Genomic DNA, 17,023 nt, shown 5'->3' with positions numbered 1-17,023 from the left:
ACCCAGCCTATTATACTATTTATATAGCTGGTTATACTGCTATCCAAAAATACTCATCATTTTTTGATAAACGTTATTTAACTAAATGCATTGTGAACTGTCCTCTGACTCTAATTTACGATTACTTGACTAACTTTAAAATACAACTACTATATTTTAACAAATCATTTTGGACTATTCATTAATTGTTCAACACACCAATATTTTATGAACCACTAAAAAAATACAGTGCCAATTACAACATGTTTATTTTATTTTTTTGAGACAGGGTCTCGCTCTGTCACCTAGGCTGGAGTGCAGTGGTGCAATCATGACTCACTGCAGCCTTGACCTCTGGGACTCAACCAGTACTCCTACCTCAGCCTCCCAAGTAGCTGGGACTACAGGCATGTGCCACCAAGCCCAGTATGCACCTGTAGTTTTTATAAAATTTTTTTGCAGTGTATTAGACTTGATAAAATATAGTATAGATGTCCTGTTATTACTTACTGCCAACTACTTAGTTGGCAGAAGTAGCTGCTATTCAAGAGAAATCTTCAGTGAGAGAACATTAAGGGCATTAAGTTTTTTGTGTTTTGGGGTTTTTTTTGACATTTTTTAAGAAGCATCCTCTGCTTAGCTACTTTCCCAAAGCTTTCTCCTTTCTCATTCCTAGTGACATGTGTACTATGCATCATTCTAGCTCCAGTTACCCAGATGTTTAAATTAGTTTGACCATGCTGCTTCCTCACAGGCAGGATCAAACCCCAGTTGACCCCTCTTAGGAGTATCTAGGAGCTGATCTAGAATCAGGGTACTGCCTGTGGAAGTTGAGGATATTTACCCACTAGAATCAACGACTTTCTTTCAGAAAGGTTATCTTACTATGAATCTCACTAAACAAGCATGTTTTTATAGCCTGGTATACCCAATGTGGTTGCATTAAAATAGAGGATACCAGAGCTTACACAGAGAAGACCCTTTTCTTGCTCATTAGAACCAAGGGCAATTTGGAGCTTTCCTAAAAATCCTCAGAGATGGTGACTATCAAAAGTGTCAGTGAGTGCTTACTTTTCAATGCCCTCTCACTGAAGACTTCTCTTGAATAGCAGCTGCTTCTGCCAACTAATAACAACAGGACATCTATACTATATTTTATCAATTCTAATACACTACAAAAAAAATTATAAAAACTACTGGTGCGTACTGGGCATGGTGGCACATGCCTGTAGTCCCAGCTACTTGGGAGGCTGAGGTAGGAGGACTGGTTGAGCCCCAGAGGTCAAGGCTGCAGTGAGTCATGACTGCACCACTGCACTCCAGCCTAAGTGACAGAGCAAGACCCTGTCTCAAAAAAATAAACATGTTGTCATTGGCACATTAAGTGCCACAGAATTTCAGCACAATGCAGAGTTCACTGGTTAGAACAATTCAGAGGTGAAATTCCAAAAGAACAAAATTCTTTTGATAACTAACCTCCACACATTGGCCTAAAAACTCACCTTCTTACACCAATCCAAGCTAAGTGGATAGATCAGAGCTTCAAATACTAAAGTAACTGTTACACATCAGAAGCAATTTTAGAAGTTTTCTTTCCCATATAAGCTGGTTCACAAGATACTATTACCTGTTTTTATTAATTCTTTAATCAGATCTTCCTTCATCTTGATGTTAATTGTAAGTTCTCTCATTTTTTGTTTAGCTTCAGTAAGTATGCGTTCTGAATTCTTTAATTTTTGCAAATTCAATTCTTGACTCTCCTGGAGATAATCAATCTTTAAATCTTAAAAAAAACACACACACAGAAATAAAACTATCTGCTGGTAAAATATTCAACAGAAGTAGAGTTAAAAAAAAGAAAAGCAGACACAAAAGCAATTTAGAGGTGGCAGTGGAAGAGACAAAAAAGAAGGGAAGGAAAAAGGGGAAAAAATACACAGCAATTGGGACTCTAGCATTACAGCTTATAGTAAGAGTTTTTATTTTCTTACAAATTAATACATGTATGTATATATTCTTTCATAATATTCCATAGGTTCAGACACACAGTTTCTCATTGCCTTTAAGATGAGTTATTTGAGACAGGTGTAAAATTTCCAGATGGATAGAGGGGTGAATTTGTTTCCTATCAACTTCTACTTTTATTGTAATTGGAGAATGCAGACTATACCAGGCTACTCAGAGTGTGGTCTAGCACTGTTTGTTACTGCCTGCACCAGAATGTAAATAAACTATGTCACTAGGTATACTGCTGTAGTTCAGGTGACATTTTTTTCATAGCCAGACTTTCTCAAGGAAGAAACTAGTGTAAGCTCATTTACATTCCAACGTAAGTTTTTTTCCTGGTTGCAGAGCAGTAACAAACAGCTCAAGCATGGCTGCTTGAGTAGCATTTACCTTTATTATTTCCACATTTTTATATTTATTTTAGTTATACTTAAATTTTTGGCTCATAAAGCCACGTATAGGTTCTTAAAGAGATGCTCTACATTTTCAAAGTGTAGCACTTACGTTATTTATATTCCCGATTCCCTTACTTTTTGTGGGTCAATCACACATTGACCAAGAGAGATGAGTTAATAAAATCTACTACTACCAGCTGGGCACAGTGGCTCATGCCTGTAATCCCAGCACTTTGGGAGGTCAAGGTGTGCAGATCATAAGGTCAGAAGTTTGAGACCAGCCTGGCCAACACAGTGAAACCCCATCTCTACTAAAAACACAAAAATTAACTGGGTGTGGCAGCACACACCTGTAGTCCCAGCTATTTGGGAGGCTGAGGCAGGAGAATTGCTTGAACCTGGGAGGCGGAGGCTGCAGTGAGCTGACACCACACCACTGCACTCCAGCCTGGGTGACAGAGAGAGACTCCATCTAAAAAAAAAAAAGTTGTGAAAACTATAGGTGATTTTTTTTTTTTTTTTTTGAGGTAGGGTCTTGCTCTGTTGCCTAGACTAGAGTGCAGTGGTGTGATCTCAGCTCACAATAGCCTTGAACTCCTGGGCTCAAGCGATTCTCCCACCTCAGCCTCCCTCCTGAGTAGGTACGCACCACCACGCTCAGCTAATTTTCTGTAGAGAGACGATCTCACTATGTTGCTCAGGCTGGCCTCAAACTCCTGGCCTTAAGCAATTCTCCCGTTTCAGCCTCTCAGAGCACTGGGATTATAGGCATAAGCTACTATATGTGGCTCGTAAATGTTTTTGATGTTGTTATTGATGCATAAAAATTCTTAGCAGTTGTGTACTAAAACATTACCAGCACCCAGTACACTAATTGGGCTCTAATGCCAAATACATAATTGATGTTAGGCACAAGTCCCAGTGAAGGAGTAGACACCTAGTACAATTACTTATACTGTACTTTAACATCATTAGGAATACAAAGCGTATCAATTGAAGTCTGAATATAAAAATCCTTATTCTGAGGGAGTAAGCCTGTATCTCTAGCCATAATTAATTGATAGAAAATCTTTTTTATTAAGGAGTAAAAGAGGTAAAACAGAGAACATAAAAGAAGTTCTACCAACCAGAAAAGCATTTGTACCAAGTTCTGGTCTTTGAGAATTCCTGGATGTTTCTTAGAAACTATCAACTGAGGAAAAAGATAAGTGTCCTATAACCATTAGGTCTACATTATGTAAGGAAATCTATGTACCTTCATTCTCCAAATTTGACTTTTGTGTTTCATCCTGAGTATCATTCAGTTCAACAAGGGAACAAACAGAGTCTGGCTTCTGAATCCATGAACGACTTCTACATCTAAAAAAAAAAAATCAGAAAGTTAACTCATTTGTTAGCGTTTTCTAATCTGCCCTCAAATTAGTTTCCCCAGAAAGTGACAGTAATGTTAAAACATTATTAATTACATTTAAAAACAGAATGTCACTAATATTGCTTAAAATAAAAGGATGCCCCCCCACCCATGTTGAATCAGTAGAAAAGTCATGTTTGTTGCCACCGTGGCAGCAGAATAAGGAAATCCAAAAAAAAAAAAAAATTCCCTCTGAAAATTAGAATCTAATTATTATAAAAGCTCTAAAAGCAAAATTATTTTTCAGTTATAAGACTGATGATTTGTGTTCAAATACTATTTTCATAACACATTAGATGATAGTACATTTAGCAAAAGTTACCTACTCTTATATTAAACAAAAGATATACTCCAATGGAAAAAACCTACACTTCTATATTTATTGCAGCATATAATTCTAAATATTTATTAAATCAGTGTATATTTAACATACCTAGTTCCAGATTTCTCTTGGCCTTCCGATTCTTCATCATCACTGTTATCAGAAAATTGGCAGTGGAGGACCTCATCTTGTTCTTCTATGTGACCCAACAGCATCCGACTTCGTGTTCGAAACCCAGCAAATATTCGATCCAGAGAGTACACAGGCGGGCTTGTGTGGACCTTCCCAGTGATTCCCCCACCCAACAACAAAAAAGTGATATTTTAAAAGTCGAATTTTATCCTATTATTCTCAATGCTGTTAAAGGAGTTATTAGATTGGCACTCTTAAAATAGCCAATCACTGGAAAATGCTCCCCTCAAACAAAAGTCAAAATTAATTTAACGATACTTTGTGCCTCACAGACAAATACTTCTTTCAGAGTATACACAGCTCCTCCTCTTCTGGACAACTCTTCTATCTTCACTTATGGAAAATAGTATTCAAAAATGAAACGAAAAGCACGCATGGAAAACATTCCAGCTCTTAAACACAGCACAGACACACCCCAACAAATGTGCCCGCTTCCCCATCTTCCCAGTTCAGAACACCTGGAGAACTGTGGTGCTCCAATCCAAATCCCGCCACAGGAAGAAACCCAGAGCCATCTCCATTCCCTCTGCCAGGGCAATATTCCTAATTTGAATACAATGTATATATTTATTCTTTATATATGGTGGTTAGGTATAGCTGAATTAAGGCTCTAGGAAAAATATTTAATATATGTCATAGGACAAATAAAATTGTATGGCTAGCCTGGGAATTTTCTATAGTATAACATTCTTCTATTGGAAATGCACTTTAAATTCTCAAAAAAAAAAAAAAATGACCTTGGAAAACAACAACAACAAATTAGAAATTGCCTTTATACCTTTGTTCTGGTTTCTATTACAAAATATTTCCTTTTCATCACCTCTGTAACCAAACCTCGAGATGACTTCTCACAAAAGGCAATAAAATCTTAGAGGTGACAGTCCATTTATCAATATAAATTATTATAAGCTGTTAAATTGTAACATATAGTGGAATATGAGTATCACATGATGTTTAGGATTCACTCACTTGACAACAGGCCCCCGTCATGTATTCTCTCCTAAAAAATCCTACCTGATTCTGAAAATCATCTTATATCTGATTTTTGTGCTTCTGCTGTCAGTCACCTAATTAGATCATCTGTCACATCGGCATCATGATAGACAGGGGTAAAGTTTTTCAGGTGGCCTCCCAATGGGAAATGAGGGAGGGGAATTATTTAAGGAAGAACCAACTCAACAAGTACTGATCTAACGAGTACAACATACTAGACATGGCTATTTTATCCCATAACTGGCAGGCATCTAGTTTTCTCTTCTGAGAGTGTGGGAATTATTTAAGGAGCAAATAATAAAACCTTTTGTTCAGAAACTTCATTCTCTGGGATTGTAATTTCCTTTTAAAATTTCTTTTTACAAAGAAAACCAAATGTCCAGAGCTATTATAGTATTCACACCACCCAAGGCTGCTATTATAGTATTCATACCACCTAAGGTTGCCTGATGCAAAGTCCATGGCACTGCTCATATATCACTTGCCTTTCATTTCTTATCCCTCTGACTGTAACAACCAGAACGATCTCACGTAAACAAATCATTTCCCTTCATAAAATGAGGAAATAGAAAGCAGAATTCATGAACCTACTAAACCAAAACTTATGAATCTGCTAATTAAATCTTTTCCATAATAGAGACTCCTTAATAATTCTTAAAACTGTGTGTGTATATATTTACCAACCACACAAACTAAAATTCATATTGATATTTATACTGTCTTGATTATGTCTACTTGGTAAGACTGAATAACATATAAATATTATTTCAAAAATAATGACAGACCAAATAAGTTGAAATAAATACCCTCTAACATCTCAATTTTGTGTGGTTAAAGGAAGAAATAAATTCATGTAGATATTAAACTTGGTCATGTCTGAAGATATCATGGCAAAGGATACCTTTTTGACATTGATGTGGTATAGACATTATCTCCATCCAACTATTCCCTCCAAATGTAACTATGTATTCTCTTGCTTATTAGTTTTTTTATTAGAAAGAAGTATGCTTAAAAGATATACACAAAATTCCATAAAACCTAACAAAAAAAAAAATCTGCTGAGACTGTACAAATACACTGTGATATTATAGCTAAAATTTTTTTAATCTCAAAATAAGAAAAAGATTAATGTTTGGACTTTACCTTCCTGGAATCTTGTCTTGATGGGATATAAATATAATGCCCCAAACGAGTATCAAATGGTACAGTATATGGTCTCTTTTCAGGGATCCCGGCATCTGGCCCATCTCCACAATTTTCTTTAGCTGAAGAAGTCACTGACAGGTTAAGTTTTGTTAGTTCTTCACTCAGTTGATCCACAAGAAGTTGTTGTTCTATTATTTTTTCATTCTTTGTAGAAAAGAGATGAAAATTTTTAAAATACAGCACTTCAGTACATTTAGATTATGATTAAAAATGAATTTTACATTGACCAAAATCACAACTATTTGAATAATACAGTCAATTCTCATTTATCCAGAGACTAGCCTTCTGGTGTTCACAAGTAATTAACATTGTTCTAAGTGGTAAAACCTTTTCAATAGTAAGGAGCAACAAACACAGCCAAACAAGTTAAATACTCAAAGATAACTCCCCATCCACTGTGACTGGTTGCTTTGCCAACCTGAAGCACTTTGATTAGCTATTTTTATTAAAGCATGGACTTTCTGAGTGAAATCCAAGAAGTAAAAAGAAACAAAAAAGTTGAAAAAGTGGAGAAAGAATTGTAGACAGCAGAGTTTGCAGCAAAGGAGGCAGAAGGAGGTAACAAGCGCAGGAAGTGAAAGCCTCAGTGAAAAAGGAAGCCAAAAGCACAGAGACAGAAGATAGCCAACTGACAGTCCTGAGAGGAAGAAGAAATTGGAAATCAAAGGCAGAACAAATTGTATATCAGGAATGTGGGTGTGTGTGTTTGTGTGTGTATGTGGTTTAGTTTTGTGTATCCTCTAAAGAAAATTTTTGAAGTGTATCAAATCCAGAAAGCTCTAATGTCAATCTTTGTTTTATAAGCACAAATTTATGTAAATAAGAAACAGTCATTCATCTTAATACTTCACATGCACTACAATATTTAAATAGGAAAAAAAAAACCCTTACATTTTCATTGTATAAATGCTAAGCAATAAAAATGCAACCTTACTTAAAAATCATATATTCAGATAATTGAAATATACAACATCAATGGCATATAAATTGGAAAGGATTCAATGGAGTTCTTACATTGTCTGGGAAAAGGATAAAAGTACCAATTAATATTAGAGTACACGGTATACTCTCTAGGATAACCACTAAAAAAAAAGAGTAAAACTATAACTTCTAAGTTAGTGGAGAAAACAACAGAAAAGGAAAAAATAACCAATGATTCAAAAGAGGGAAAAAGGAACACAGAGGCAGAAGGATAAATAAAAGGCACAATGGTAGATTTTTACCAAAACAATAATTATGTTTAATAAATGAATTAAATAATGAAATTAAAAGATAAAGACTATCAGAAAGGATTTTAAAATTATCTAACCATATGGTGCTTACAAGAAACATATCTAAAATAGACACAGAAAGATTAAAAATAAGATAGAAAAAGAGATACCATGTAAATATTAATCAAAAGAAAGCTGGTGTAGCTGTAGTAATGTCAGGGTGGACTTTAAGGCAAAACTCATTAGAAGAGATAAGAAGAGGTAAAAAGGATTAAAAGAGCAATTCACCAGGATGGTATAACAATTCTACATTTGTATGCACTTAATAACACAGCTTCAATATTTATAATGCAAAAACTATCAGCACTTCATGAAGAAATAAGACAAATCCAAAATTATAGTAGGGCTGGGCACAGTGGTTCACACCTATAATCCCAGCATGTTGGGAGGCCAAGGCCAGTAGATCACTTGAGCCCGAGAGTTTGAGAGCAGCCTGGATGACATGGCGAAGAACCCCTTGTCTACAAAAAATACAAAAATTAGCAGGGCATTGTGGTATGCACCTGTGGTCCCAGCTACTCAGGAGGCTGAAGTGGGATTGCTTGAGCTCAGGAGGTTGCGGCTGCAATGACTCATGATCGTGCCACTGTGTCCCAGCCTGGGTGACAAAGTGGAGATCTGTCATAGTGGGAGATTTCAACATCTTTATAAATTACTGATATAACAAAAAGACTTCCATGGTGAGTAAAAAATGTAGATTTGAATAACAGGATTAATAGTACCCAATGATTGCAGAATGCATATACTTCTCAAGTACCTCTGTAACATTTAGAAAAATTTGCTTTATTCTGAGCCAAAAAGCGAGTTTCAATACATTCAAAGGACTGAAATCAGAGATAGTATGTTATCTGATCACAATGCAATAAAAATTGATAAAACAAAAATAAATCCCCTATGTCCTATAAATAAAATAACTAGGTTATTCACAAGTCAAAAAACAAAAAGTCACAATGAAAATTAGGAAACATTTTGAGCTCAATGTGGAGGGCAAGTCAAGATGAACTTAGAAATATATAATGTTAGGCCGGGCGCGGTGACTCAAGCCTGTAATCCCAGCACTTTGGGAGGCTGAGACGGGCGGATCACAAGGTCAGGAGATTGAGACCATCCTGGCTAACACGATGAAACCCTGTCTCTACTAAAAAACACAAAAATTAGCCGGGCGCGGTGGCGGGCGCCTGTAGTCCCAGCTACTCGGGAGGCTGAGGCAGGAGAACGGCGTGAACCCGGGAGGCGGAGCTTGCAGTGAGCTGAGATCCGGCCACTGCACTCCAGCCTGGATGACAGAGCAAGACTCCGTCTCAAAAAAAAAAAAAAAAAAAAAAAAGAAATATATAATGTTAAATGCATATGTCAAAGAAGAGAAGCTAAAATTTAATATACTAAATATTCATCTAAAGATGTTAAAAAGATAGCAGAAGGTTACCCCAAAAGTAGAAGGAATTAAATAATAAAGGGCAGAAATTAGTGAAATAGTGAACAAACTAATGAAATAATAAACAAACATACACTAGTGAGGATTAACAAAGCCAAAAATTGTCTCTTGAAGAGACTAATGAATTGGTAATTTTACTAGTGAAACTGCAAGAAAAAAAAGTGAGAGAAGGCACAAATAATCAGGAATGAAAAAGGGGACATGTGACTACACAGCTAAAGATATTAACGAATAAAAGACTATCATAAACAAACTTATGCCAATACATTCGAAAATTAGATACAATGGTCAAATTCCTAGAAAAATAAACCTTATCAAAACTGGAGGAAAAGAAAATACTAATATGATTTAATTCATAAAACATACCCCCAAAGAAAATTTCAAGTCCCAAATGCCTCACAGGCTAATTCAACCAAACATTTAAGAAAGAAATAATACCAATTTTTCACACACCCTTCCAGGTATAGGAGGACATTAAATAATCCATATTATGAGGCCAGCATAACTTGTTATAATATCTGACAAGAATATTATGAGAAAGAAAAATACAGGACAAGCTTACTGACAAATATAAACATCATACTAGCAAACAAAATCTAGGTCAATCGTACAGAAGAGTTAATATAGCAGACCCGACTGCTATCTTTTAGAAGACCTGCTATGAGGTTGTCAGATGTCTGAGAACTTGGATTTTGGGAGTGTTCCTAAACGCTCTGGTAATACTGACTCACTGTGCTCAACTATTTGCACAATCAATGTGGTTTATGCTGTACTCCTGCTTTCCTTCAGGTAATCTGGGACTTTGGTTCATGCTAGGCAAAGGGTGCCTTCACGACCCATCCATCCTCAATATAACCCATAGGCACCAAGTCTACTTAGTTTCCCTGGCAGATAACATTTTATAGGTGTTGTCACCACTCATTGCTGGGGGATTAAACACATCCTCTGTGACTCTGCTGAGAGACAAGTCTTAGAAGTTTGTGCCTGGTTTCCTCCAGACTTTGTTCCATGTGTCTTTTTCCTTTGCTGATCTTGCTCTGCATTTTTTCACTGTAATAAATCCTAGCCAGGAGAATGAATATATACTGAGTTCTCCTAGTACGTCATTCAATGTGAGGGTGGTTTTGGGGAACCTCCAATACAACAGTACATCACAATATCAACAACAAAAAGGGTTTATTCCAGGAATAAAAGATTGATTAAAAATTAGATCGATCAGTGTAATTCACCATATTAGCAGAATAAGGAAGAAAAATCATATGATAAAGAAAAACCATTTGATAAAAATCAATATCCATTCATAATAAAAATTCTCAGTAATTTCCTTAGTTTGGGAAACGGTAAATTAAAAATACCTATAGAAAATATAATACTTCAGAGTGAAAGTCTGAGCTTTTCCTCTATCATTGGAAACAAGACAAGGATGCCTTTTTTTTTTTTGAGATGGAGTCTTGCTCTGTCGCCCAGGCTAGAGTGCAGTGGCGCAATCTAAGCTCACTGCAAGCTCCGCCTCCTGGGTTCACACCATTCTCCTGCCTCAGCCTCCCGAGCAGCTGGGACTACAGGTGCCTGCCACCACGCCCGGCTAATTTTTTTTGTATTTTTTAGTAGAGATGGGTTTTCACCCTGTTAGCCAGGATGGTCTCAACTCCTGACCTCATGATCCGCCCACCTCAGCCTCCCAAAGTGTTGGGATTACAGGCGTGAGCCACGGACCCCGGCCAAGACAAGGATGCCTTCTATCACCACTTGTATTCAACACTGCATTGGAGATCCCAGCAAATACAAGAAGGTATTTTTATAACAACTTTATTGAGACAAAATTCACATACTATAGAAACCAACTATTTAAAGTATACAATATAGAAGATACAGAAGAAGAAAAAGATACAGAAAGTGAAAGGATTATAAAGGAAGAAATGAAACTTTTATTATTTGCAGATGACATAATTATAAATGAAAATCCAAAAGAATTTACAGATTTAGGATTAAAAAGCGAGTATAGGCCGGGTGCGGTGGCTAATGCCTGTAATCCCAGCACTTTGGGAGGCCAAGGTAGGTAGATCATTTGAGGTCAGGAGTTCAAGACCAGACTGACTGACATGGTTGAAACCCTGTCTCTACTAAAAACACAAAAAAATTAGCTGGGCATGGTGGTGCACGCCTGTAATCCCAGCTACTCAGGAGGCTGAGGCAGGAGAAGCACTTTAACCCAGGAGGCAGAGGTTGCAGTGAGCCGAGATCATGCCACTGCACTCCAGCCTGGGTGACAGAGTAGAACTCTGTCTCAAAAAAAAAAAAAAAAAGCAAGTTTATAGCCAGGCATCGTGGCAGGTGCCTGTAATCCCAGCTACGCAGGAAACTGAAGCAGGAGAATCGCTTGAGTCCGGGAGGCAGAGGTTGTAGTGAGCGGAGACTGTGCCACTGCACTCCATCCTGGGTGACACAGTGAGACTCCGTCTCAAAAAAAAAAAAAAAGAAATTACTTCCAAAATGTTTGGATCCTTTCCATTTATCTTGGGAATTTTGAAGGTTCCCCACCTGATGGTAACTGTAGGCACTCCTGATCAAAAACTGAGTTTAGTCAGGTTGCTGGATATATAAGGTATTAATATCTAAAAATTAGTACAGTTCCACATACCAACAATTAGGGAATCTGAAACAATAAAATTTTTTAAAGATTCTATTTATAGTGATAGAAAAAAAATCAAGTACCTACAGAGAAATCTATAAATTATTTGCAATATTTCTGCACAAAAAAACGTAGGCCATTACTAAGAAAAACCAAAGGAAATCTAAGTAAATAGAGAACTATACCATGCTTATGGATTAGGAGACTCAATCAAAACATGTTCATTAATTCTAAACAGATATATAAATGTAATTCAATGTTAATTAATTAATGTTAACCAACTTGATTGAATCTTTCCGTAATGTATACATACATCGAAACATTACACTGTATCCCAGAAACATACAAAATTATTATTTGACCATGAAAAATAAATAAATGAAAATAGCATTTTCATCTAAGTGAAAGAAGTCACACACAAAGGCCACTTACTGTATGATTCCAGTTATATGAAATGTTTAGAATAGGCAAATCCATAGAAGTAGAAAGTAAAGTGGTTTTTGCCAGGGGCTGAGGAAAGGAGGAAAATGAGTAGTGACTGCTAATGGATACAATATTTTCATTTTGGGTGATAAAAATATTCTAAAATTAGACGGTGTGATGGTTAGACAACTCCGTAAATACATTAAAAAATCACTGAATTGTATATTTGAAGGGCTGAATTCTATAGTATGTGAATTATATCTCAATAAAGTAGTTATTTTAAAAAATTTAAAAATTCAAATAAAATTTATATGGAACAACCAAGACATCTGGGGAGTGGGGAGGGAAGGAGAACAGCAGAAGGCCTTGATCTACAAAATATCTAGACTTATTATAAACCTACAATAAATAAGAAATGTGATCTTGGCTCAAGGATATACAAATCAACCAACAGAATAAAAGGCCAAGAAATAGACAAGAGATTCATGCACAAATGGACCACGATTTATGATAAAGATAGCACTCAAAACAGTTGCAAAAAGATGGTTTCCAATAAATGATGCTAGGACAAATGAGTATCTATATGTTTAAAAAATGAAATTTGATCTTTACTTTATTCCACACACAGAAATCAATTCCTGGGGGACTATACAGCTAAATGTGGAAGGCAAAACAATAAAGCTTCTGGAAGATAATACAGAAAGTATCCTCAGAGGAGACAATTGGTGTAAGGAAAAACTTATTAAATAGAGAACAAATATCATTAACCATAAAGAAAAAGATTGACGAATTTGATTACAACAAGAATTCTTCATCAAAGATACCACTGAGAGTAAAAGGCAAGTCACAGAAAAATTATTTGCAATCATATAAGTGACAAAGCACTCATACCCAGAATATACAACAAAATTCTACAAATTAATCTAGAAGACAGGTAACTCAGTAGAAAAACAAGCAAGAGACTTGAATGAGTACTTCACAAAAGAGGATATCCAAATAGCCAAAAATACATGAATAAAATGCTCAACCTCACTAGTCATCAGGGAAATGCAAACTAAAGCCACAATAAAATACTACATACCTACCAGATTGGCTGAGATTTAAAAATTAATAACAAATGTTGAGAAGCATATGGAACAGTGGGAATGCTCACATAGTGCTGGGTGGGAGTGTAAAATGGAAAACAATCTGGTATCACCTACAAAAGTTGAAGATACACCTACCCTATGGCCTAGCAATTCAACTCCTAGGCACAAATCTCCAAGAAATGTATGTGCATGTGCACTGAGAGACACTGAAAATTCACAAGAAAATTTCACAGAAAACCACAAATGTCCATCAAACAGTAGAACAGAAAATAAATTGTGGTATAGTCATACAATAAAATCCTATGTAGCTATAAAACTAAACAAACCACAGCCACACATTACAGATAAAATATTAGAATTTACAGAAAAAATATTACAATTAAAAAGTGGATGAATCATAATAATGTTCAACAAAGCAGCCAGATACTGAATAAGCTATACTGAATAAATTAATAAAAATTCCAAAACCTAAACTGGAGTGTTGAAGGATACATATTTAGATAGTAAAACCATAAGAAAAGCAAAGAAATGATTACCATGTAAGTCAAGAGAGTGGTTGTCTTTGAGGAAGAGGCACTAAGAATTTTGAGGCGCTGGCAGTTAGCAATTTCTTGACCTGGTGGTGGTTACCCAGCTGTTCTCTTTGTGATAAATCACTGATTAATACATATTGTTTTGTATATACTTTAGTTTTATGTTTTTAAATTATTATACAATTAGGGCCAGGCATGGTGACTCATGCCTGCAATCAATCTCAGCACTTTGGGAAGCTGAGGTGGTACGATCACTGAGCCCAGGAGTTCGAGACCAGCTTGAGCAATACAGTGAGACCCCATCTCCACAAAAAAATCAGAAAATTAGCTGGGCATGGTGGCATGCACCTGTGGTTGCAGCTACTTAGGAGGCTGAGGTAGAAGGATCACTTCAGCCCGGGAGGTCGAGGCTGCAGTGAGCTGTGATTGTGCCAGTGCACACCAGCCTGAGCAACAGAATGAGATCCTGTCTCAAAACAACAACAACAAACAACAACAAAATACAATTAGAAGGGTTAAAAAAGAAAACAAAAATCAAACAACGTGAAAATCAAAATCTGATGTGTGCTAGATTAGATTATTTCTCTGGGTATTAGTTATTCCCTGATAGGAAGCTAAAGGCTTTAAATGATATTAACTATTTGGGGTGATGGGAGAAGTCACAGCCAGGGAGTACAATATTTAGAGGCATACTATGTTATACTGTAGACATATCCATGTTAATAGGAAAGTTAAGATATAAAATTTGAAAGATGTTTAACCAAAGTTAAAAAGCAAATCACTCACAAGGTGTAAGAGGATAATTTAATACATTTCAAAGTTTAAATTATGTATTTACCTTCCAACTCCTAATAATATTTCCTAATACCTTGGCAAACAACAGGAAGGAAAAGTATGGAAAAAATAACCATGATATGATTTATAAATTAATTTCCTGGGTATTATCTTTATATTTCTAAAACCAAAGTCAAGCTAACAATAAAAATGTTTCCATTTAAGCAGATTTAAGGGAAAAACTAATAATTCTTTCAGGTGCCTATGTTCAGAACTCTTCAAATGAACATCCTCTTTTTAAGTTCCCATTTATCATTTAAAATGCTACTGTGTTTAATTAGGTACTATTTCAAGAAACTATACAGAGTTAGATGCATTAAGAAACTACCTGCAATCTATTCACTTTTTGCGCTTCTTTCAAAGATACCGCATGCCCTTTGTTTTCCTGTACCATCATCTGCACTTGATTCTTCAGTTCCTTCACCTCTAGTTCCTTCTGATTAAATACTACTTCATCAGCAGCAAGCGCACACTAGTGGGGAAAGAAGGCACAAGTGACATTCACCACTGAAAATAATCAAGAAACCTCATATGATAACACAAAATGGTGATTAGATTATAGCCTGATGACGTCTCATGAATTTTTTTTTTTTTCATTTTCAACTTTTTCTGATTTCTTTCTAAGGAAGGCAGAGTTGAGAGAACCTATCATTGCTATGACATAGGAATTCATTACCATGAAGACAGAAGATTTTCCTGATTTTTCCTTCCTGTATATAAAAACTAGTTGTTTTGGTTCTAGAGTACCTTCATTAAGATTTTTACAAGTTTGCTAGAACTATTACAAGATTTTAATGTGGATCACTCAAAGAGCTCACATTTTCCAAATTGACATATAGGGTTATAAGAATACATTTGGGCATCTGAATGAAGTAGATTTGCTGATTTTGTACACTTTCGTCATGAAGAGATATATTCTGAAGATGTCGAAAAATGATTAAACAGTTTTACTTCTTGGTTTCTAATAAATTTGCCTATTTTTAAGAACACTTGGGATATGTAAACAATAAAGTAGTTTTTAAATTAAATAAACAGAAAATTATTTGTCAAGTGCCTCATTCCATATGTTGGCTTGGCATTTAAAAAATCTCACTAAATAAGATGTTGGCATGGATGCGGTGATCAGGGAACACTTCTACACTGCTAGTGGGAATGTAAACTAGTACAGCCACTATGAAAAACAGTGTGGAGATTCCTTGAAGAACTAAAAGTAGAACTACCATTTGGTCCAGCAATCCCACTACTGGGTATCTACTCGGAAGAACAGAAGTCATTATACAAAAAAGATACTTGTACACGCATGTTTATAGCAGTACAATTCACAATTGCAAAATTGTGGAACCAACCCAAATGCCCATCAATCAACGAGTGGATAAAGAAACTGTGATACATATATGTATCTGAGAGTAAAAGGCAAGCCACAGAAAAATTATTTGCAATCATATAAGTGACAAAGCACTCATACCCAGAATATACAACAAACTTCTACAAATCAATCTAGAAGACAGGTAACTCAATAGAAAAACAAGCAAGAGACTTGAATGAGTACTTCACAAAGGAGGATATCCAAATAGCCAAAAATATATGAAAAAAATGCTCAACCTCACTAGTCATCAGGGAAATGCAAACTAAAGCCACAATGAAATGTGGCTTTCCTGGCAACAACAGCGAAACTCTGTCTCCAAAAAAAAAAAAAAAAAAAAAAGAGCATTTATCTGTTCAATGTATTTGTGTTCATGTATTTTTTTCTGTGTTCAAAACTTGGAATAAAAAGGGCAATAAAGTCCCTTAAGAGATACTTTAAGAGATACTTATGAGCAGGTAGAATGTTCCAAACATTGACTCATGGTGAAAAATCAAGGTTGCAACACTATCTGGCAGCTTCTAAAAATAAGATGGTAACTTCAAAATGACACTTAACTTCCCTAGCAACAATCCAGCTGTTACTCTATCTGCCAGACGGCCCACGATCTTACCTTGGCTAAGAATTTTTAAAATATGTACTGACCTGCTTGCCTAATAGGCTCAAGAATAATAGGGATTGAGAAAAGGATATCCTTGCTTGTCGCACAGACCTGCTGGTCACCTTGCCCAGCAATCCCCCTAAGCAGCTGAGTTTACCAAGCTGCCTTCACAGTAACCCCTGGGATGTAACCCTACCTACAACTACTGAGTCCAATCCCTTAGCTGCCACTGATGTATATCATAGGCACGGGCAGGTGAAAAATAAATGAGAGGTATATATAGTAATAAGCTAACATACATTATGTCTTAGAACAGGCCAGGCATCCTCATTGCTTTA

General features: G+C 36.0%; 1 protein-coding gene across 6 annotated transcripts in view; it reads right to left on the bottom strand.

Annotated features, from left to right (window-relative positions):
• KIF27 (kinesin family member 27) overlaps nucleotides 1–17,023 on the bottom strand; it is an 85,679-nt gene that overhangs the window by 45,044 nt on the left and 23,612 nt on the right. For 5 of the 6 annotated variants that reach the window (XR_012094740.1, XM_037998559.2, XM_007969606.3 and 2 more), the window contains 5 exons: nucleotides 15,050–15,193; nucleotides 6,443–6,649; nucleotides 4,226–4,395; nucleotides 3,637–3,740; nucleotides 1,607–1,762 (listed from right to left, as the gene is read on the bottom strand). Coding sequence is in view for 5 of the 6 variants with exons in the window: in XM_037998559.2 (XP_037854487.1) it covers nucleotides 1,607–1,762; nucleotides 3,637–3,740; nucleotides 4,226–4,395; nucleotides 6,443–6,649; nucleotides 15,050–15,193 (781 nt within the window). In the remaining variant the exon portion in view is untranslated. The remainder of the gene's footprint in view (nucleotides 1–1,606; nucleotides 1,763–3,636; nucleotides 3,741–4,225; nucleotides 4,396–6,442; nucleotides 6,650–15,049; nucleotides 15,194–17,023) is intronic. The other variant, XM_073021491.1, reaches the window with a different exon arrangement.

This window comes from Chlorocebus sabaeus, chromosome 12 (assembly GCF_047675955.1).
Source record: "Chlorocebus sabaeus isolate Y175 chromosome 12, mChlSab1.0.hap1, whole genome shotgun sequence".
NCBI lineage: Eukaryota > Metazoa > Chordata > Mammalia > Primates > Cercopithecidae > Chlorocebus > Chlorocebus sabaeus.
This window is presented reverse-complemented; position numbering and strand designations above follow the sequence as displayed.